This window comes from Drosophila kikkawai, chromosome X (genome assembly GCF_030179895.1).
Source record: "Drosophila kikkawai strain 14028-0561.14 chromosome X, DkikHiC1v2, whole genome shotgun sequence".
NCBI classification, from domain to species: domain Eukaryota; kingdom Metazoa; phylum Arthropoda; class Insecta; order Diptera; family Drosophilidae; genus Drosophila; species Drosophila kikkawai.
The window spans coordinates 1,917,316-1,924,057 of NC_091733.1; the positions used below are offsets into that span (position 1 = coordinate 1,917,316).

Consider the following 6,742-nt stretch of genomic DNA (forward strand, 5'->3'; position numbering starts at 1 on the left):
GCCCAGAGATACTACTGGCCGGGCCTCTTTCGCGATATTTCCAGGTATGTTCGCAAGTGCGACACTTGCCAACGGTTCAAAGTAAGTCAAGCCAAGCCAGCGGGGAAAATGTTCACCAGGCAGGTTAGTGAGCCGTTTGATACGGTCTGCGCCGATTTTATTGGGCCTCTTCCGCGATCAAAAAGTGGGAATACAATGTTGCTCGTGTTTTTTGACGCGTTCTCGAAGTGGGTCGAGTTGGTTCCACTCAGAAAGGCCACCTCAGCATATCTCGAAAAGTCCTTCAGGGAGAGGATTTTAAATCACTTCGGAGTTCCTCGCACCTTTGTCTGTGACAATGGGACACAGTTTACGAGTCGTTCGTTCAAATCCTTTTGTAAGCAGGCAGGAATGGAGATCCAGTATACAGCGCCCTATACCCCGCAGCAGAACCCGACAGAGAGGGCCAATCGAACCATTAAAACAATGGTCGCCCAGTATATCGAGGACAAGCAGATGACTTGGGACGAACTCCTGCCCGAATTGAACCTGGCAATAAATAGCAGCGTCTCAGACTCGACCGGATTTAGTCCGGCGTTCATCGTTCAAGGCCGAGAGCCACGACTCCCAGGGGCCTTGTATGATGAAGTGACTCCAGGGCCAAGCCAAGCGCCACATTCACCGGAAGCGAAAGCGGAATTGCTACGGGATATTTTCAAGGTGGTTCGAGAGAACACTCAACGGGCGTCGGTGGAACAACGTAAACATTACGATCTCAGGCGACGTTCATGGAGGCCAACCATAGGATCACTGGTCTTTGTAAAGCAGCATCATTTGTCCAAGGCGGCGAATAACTTTGCCGCCAAGCTAGCTCCCAAATATGAAGGCCCGTATAAAGTAATTAAATTCTTTTCTCCCACCGTAGTGCGCTTGCAGCATCTTCACAGCCGGCAACGTCGAACAGCAGCCCTTGGAGATTTGAAGGAAGCGGTCAACGAGCCAGAAACACAGAATCTGGTGCCCAGCCGACTGGACCACGCAGAAGACACACAGACGACGGAACAAGTTTAGCGATCGAGGAGCGCTAAACCCCTGAGCAGCGGAGCAGCAGCAGCAGAGACGCAGAAGACAAGGATACCCGCGGACGGCGGAAGAACATACGGCGCCACGCAGCAGCAGTCGCGGAAGTCCGTACGAAGACGGCGTAACAGCAACAAACTTGCTCAAAAAAAGCCGACGAGTAGCGCTCGATCTGGCCGAGGCAAGAGCCACCTAGGAACACTGATACAGGAGCCAATAATTGAGTCAGTGGGGCCACTTGCTTGAGGGCGCGCCTTCCCAACGTCCCACTTTCCCTAGTGGAAACTCAACGCTCCCAGTGCCATCGCAACCTTTTGCCCTGATTACTAACTTCCTTTAAAAACTTAGTTAGTAATAGTCACAACCCCTCGCTAATAAACCTTTGTTTTTCTCCCTCTACAGAGACAATGGCGTTGGACAATTCGAGCCGTTTGTGGCGCGTGGCAACATCAGCCACGGCCACCCTGGAAGTCTCCCGCACGGAGGACGTGGTGTTGAAGTACCCAGCTGAGGGAGAGCCGAGCCCCGGGAAGACCGGACCCCAGGCGGGAGCCCTACCCGAGGGCATCGACTGGGAGGCCTTCAACGAGGCGATGGAGCACGTCGACGAAATCTTGTCGGGCGGAAGACCGCTGCCCGATATATATCGAGCAGTCAGCCACGCCGGCGCAGCTGCGGCGGTGCCCAACCGGGTGCCAGTCGCCCGTCGCCGGGTGGTGTTCGAGTCGGCCGTTGGGACCCCGATGTCACCAACACTCGAGGAGAGCCGCCACGGTCGATCGAACGGGAGCAGCGACAACGACGACGTAGTCGCCACAGGCCCTCGCAGCAAGGGCAGCGACGGGGGCGCCGCAGACGACGACGGCAGCAAGGAGGGCAGCGACTTGGTCCCCATCGGCGCGATGTACACGCGGGAGGAGAACGACCTCGACGCCACCAGGGCCAGCAGCATGGGGGACTTCGACCCGGCCGACGTTGCCCGACGCACCATCTTCACCGCGTCCGGGGTCATATGCGGTCTGAAGCCGAAGCCCAAACGCAGCGCGAGCGGGCTCCCGACCGATCCCTGGGTAGTGCAGTACGAGAAGGACTGCCGCGCCAAGGCCCGCCTCGCGCGAGCTGAGCAGCGGAACCGCCCTGCACCGGTGCCGACCGAGGGTCCGATTACCGCCCCTGCAGCCGAGGAGAAGGAGGAATACCCCACAGCCGATCAGGACTGGGTCCTGCCGCCGCGACACTGGCGTATCCGGATCCCGGGAGGACGGATCCCACGCTCCGTGGTTGAGCGAGTGCAGCCGCAGGAGGCCGCAAACAGGCGGGTGAACAGGAAATTCCTGTTCTACGCGGGCACCGAGGAGTTCAGGGTGCACTTCACCAAGGCGAACAAGATTACCATCTCGCAGCGCACCCCCAAGTAAGGGGAGGATGTGAGGAGTCGTTTGACTCCCCAATAATACTGGCGGCGGCAACAACAACATCCCTAACACCGGCCATCCGCGCCAGCAACGACGGCGACAACAACGGCCACATCAACGGCCAGAACAACAAGAGCAGCACCGTCAACAACAACAGCCCTAACACCGGCAACAACAACGGCCACAACACCGGCCAGCGCCGCCAGCGCCGCCAGCGACGACGGCAACAACAACGGCCACAACACCGGCCAAAACAACCGCAGCTACGTCATCAACAACGACAACGTCAGCGCTCGCCGCCAACAACAACGGCGGGCATAGCCAACAGCAGCAGCAATAACAACAAGCGCAGCCAGCGGCAATAACAACAGCGGTCAGTAGCCGGCACAACAACAACAGCAGCCAGCGGCAATAACAACGGCCGCCAACGCTCATGGAGAGCCGCCGCAGCTAGCAGCGAAACCAAAACAAACCGGCAAACGCCCCAAATTATTCTCCCTTTGTAAAATAAGTTTTGTCAATAATTCTGTATAATAATTAATCACTTCTCACTTTGTAAACATAAGCTTTGTATATAATCATTTCTCACGTTGTAACTTAATCTTTGTATCTATAATCATTTTCTATTTTTTATAAAATAAGCTCTGTATATTTAAGCAGCCAAGTTTCGCAATATAGTCATTTATTAGCTGTACAAAATTTAAGCGTAGACAAGAGTTTGTAGTTATCTGTGGTTCCCCGTTCTCACATCACTAGAGAGCAGAGAGAGTTATTCACCACGAACAAGTGGCCACGGAGTCAGCGCCGTGCAGGAGCAAGGGAGAGCGAGCATACGATCGAGCGCAAAACAACCCCCGAAAATTGGCACGTGCCAACGAGAGAGAGAGCGAGAGGGAAGCCGATGCACCGCAATGCAAAAGAATGGAAAATTACCAGCGCGGCCGAAATTTGGCGGCGGTAAACGAGTGCAAAAATACAATTGACAGTGATTGGCAGTAATTTTTGGATAACCCGAGATCAGCCAGGAGGCGGTGCTCGACGTAAAGTGGACAAGTGCGAGTGACGTCAGCGGAGTTGCGACAAATTGGTGGCCAAGGAGGCACATTTGGAGGCAGACGAAGACGTGGCGGAACATCAGCCACGTGCGAGTGTGTGTGTGCGGACAACTGAGACGGGTGAGTGGTTAGGGTGAACCGCATTCTGGCCAGCGAGACTCACGTGCATATAGAAATTTCTCGACGGCCAAGATGCGGTTTCGCTAGAGTAGGCTAGAAAATATGAAACACAACAAAATTTAACCTCAAACACCTGCGAAGAAAACTTTATAAATTAAGCCCAGAAATGAAAACTAAAAATTTGAGAATACAAATTAAAACTAAAATTTGTTAAATAAAATGAAAACTAAAATTTGTTAAATAAAACTTGAATATATATCCATTGCAATTGAAAACTAAAACTCCCCTCGCTGTCGCCATGTTATTTTCCCTGGACCTACGCCAACTTTTGTCAAACGAGACATGTAGAGGAAAAAGGGGTGGACCCGAACTTCTCAAAACTTCATTGAAATTTATAAATTAAAAATATATTTCGCTCAGCCCCGATCGTTCTTGGGATAAAAATCAGTTAGGAATTTAGAATGAAATGTTTTATTACAACGTCGATGTCCGGCAAAAAGGGTGGACCTTATCTTCGCGGCAAATATATTACAGCAAATTAAATTAAATATTTCTCCGGTTAGTTAACGCAGTGCTGTGGCCACGCGTTTGCGATGAGAGGATTTCAGGCATAGTTTTGCGGGGAACGGCCGAGTTTTCGCCTACACTGGGAGAAATGAAACTCCAAACTTTAATTATAAAATTAAAGTAAATTTTATTAAATACATAATCGCTTCCGCACAGCGATTTTGACACCATTGGCGGCCGCTTTTGGGAGCCATGCGCCGCCCACACTGGAAGGATAATTGCAGAGAAACTTAAATGAGGGAGAAATTAATAAATTCGAGAAAACTCTCTTAAATACAAATTGTCGCCCCAAATTTGAATATTTGCTCGTAGGGGACGATCCCAAATCACGTTGGCCATGACTCGCGGAATATATTACCACAAAATGCCTAGTTTCTAAGGCATAACTTCTGCCCTAGGAAGCGGTGCTCCAGATAATCGACCCCTCTCTCGGTCTCCCCATAGCGTCTGCTATGGGCCAGACCCAAAACGCGCTCCCACCGATTGTTTCGCTCTATTGCAAAGACCGGACAAGCCATTTCTCTGGCTTCGTATCCCGGTAACTGACAACTACCATCTCACGTCAGTTTACCGCACGTCAAATGCCTTTTCTGCCATTTCTTTATAAATTTTTCTGATAAAGAGGACCTGGACGAGACTGAGACCTACCCCAGCCTTAGAACTTCCTTACAACATCCTGTTCCGGTGCTGCTGGTTTCCTGCCTATTCCTAATGACTTTATTTCTTTCCAAGTTTGTGAGGTGGATGCTGTTGTTTGGAATCTACTACTATAAAGGATTGTCTTTGCTGAGTCAATTAGTTTGGTCACCGTTTTCTCAGTAATTTAAAACGTCCATAATGTTCTGGCGTCCTATACCTTTTCCACTTTTGGATTTTATAGCTAGCTTAATGTCATTATTAAACCAAGATTTGACGGAATGTTTAATCACTTTTGTTTTGACCGGAACAAAGTTTTCGTATAAATAGCTGATGTTGTTTTGAAACTGTGCAAGTTGCTGGTCTACTGTTGGAGATACGAAAATATTATTCCAGTTGCACTTATCAAATTCAGTCATAAGCAAGCCATAGTCAAGGTTCTTAAAGTCTCTAAATACTATCAATTCGTCATTGTATTGGAGGTCAAAGTTGTAGGTCAAATATATAAGGTCATGTTTTGAGAACGAAGGCACGATGAGTTGGTCAAACAGATATACTTTTTTAACGTCAGAGACACAGAAGACACCTAACAAAGAGCTGCAAGTTCTGCTGAAATGTGTTGGAAATACAGAGTTTACCAAGTGCATGCCTATAGATTCAAATTCATTTGTAAGATGTGTTTCCCTCAGCATGTTGCTATTCAGATCTCCAGCGACTATAATATCTGCATAATTTAGCGATATATCTCCTAGCAAATTATTTCATTATAAGTAATATCACATCGTGGGCGGTAAATGCATCCAATAAGAATTTTACCTGAAACAAATTTATTGCTTATCTCTAGGAAAATATATTCTATCTGACTATTATCCGGATGCTTACATACGAACTTTGTCTTTAATTTTTTAGACACATAAATTGCTACACCTCCCCCATGACTGACACGATCCCCACGGTAAACATTTTAACCATCACATGAAATTAACGAGTCACGGAAATCTTGTACAAACCACATTTCAGACACGCATATGACATCTAACCCGGAATTGACAAACATATATCTGAACTCCTCAATTTTTTTCGGCAGACTTTGAGCGGTTATGTGGCAAATTTTAAGGCCAGATCTCTGCTTTGCCAGTATGCGCAGCAAGGTATGGCTATGGGATACATCTACACTGCCTTCCATTTTAAGTATATAAGAAAAATTACATGTTGCACAGATATTATGCATAAATTAAGGCATTGGAAACATACTGAAAAGGACATAAAGAAAACATAGCGATCTACATTAATTTTAAATCTAATAAATATTATAGTTATGTGTAAACATAGGAGATACAAAATTGAGTGAAGCGTCTTAATCTCGAAATGTGCTCTTATCAGCGCCGCCAGCATCGTTGATTAGCTCAGAAAGCTCATGTGTGCTTTGCACATATTGAGGTTCCCCTCCGTCGCTCAGCTTCACGTACACCACACCACATCGTGTAAAAACACCTGGCGATGAATGAGTGGACTGTATTATTTATTTTCTTAGTTTTGTAAGTTTTATTAATGATTTAGCGGGTTTACAAAATTATAAGCGGGTTGCGGGCGGTAAGCGGGTTGCGGGCGGTAAGCGGTTGCGTTACTGTACAAAACTTGATAAGCGATTTTGCGTGCGGTTGCGGTCAAGTATACAGAAGCAATAGAACTAGCGGCGAACAGCGTGCAGAAAAGAACAAAAAATGCAAAGATCGCGTGATGCGCTAATACATAGACAAAAGCTGCATTTTCGGCTATGCGTGTGAGCTTTTAAGCTTTCATAAAGTAAACAATACAGTGATGCGCAATTAACTAGGTGCAATTATAAGAAATTAAGAACAAGTAAAGAAGTAATGAAAACTATCTATT

The 6,742-nt window shown here is 47.7% G+C and overlaps 1 protein-coding gene across 1 annotated transcript; it reads left to right on the top strand.

Moving 5' to 3' along the window:
• The first annotated feature begins 390 nt into the window (after positions 1–390).
• LOC138929098 (uncharacterized) lies at positions 391–1,050 on the top strand. Its single transcript, XM_070288113.1, has one exon. The coding sequence runs from the start codon at positions 391–393 to the stop codon at positions 1,048–1,050; it is 660 nt and encodes a 219-aa protein (XP_070144214.1).
• The last annotated feature ends 5,692 nt before the right edge of the window (positions 1,051–6,742 follow it).

Coding starts and splice junctions, on each gene's coding strand:
- LOC138929098 (XM_070288113.1), top strand. CDS start 391: ATGGAGATCCAGTATACAGCGCCCTATACCCCGCAGCAGAACCCGACA.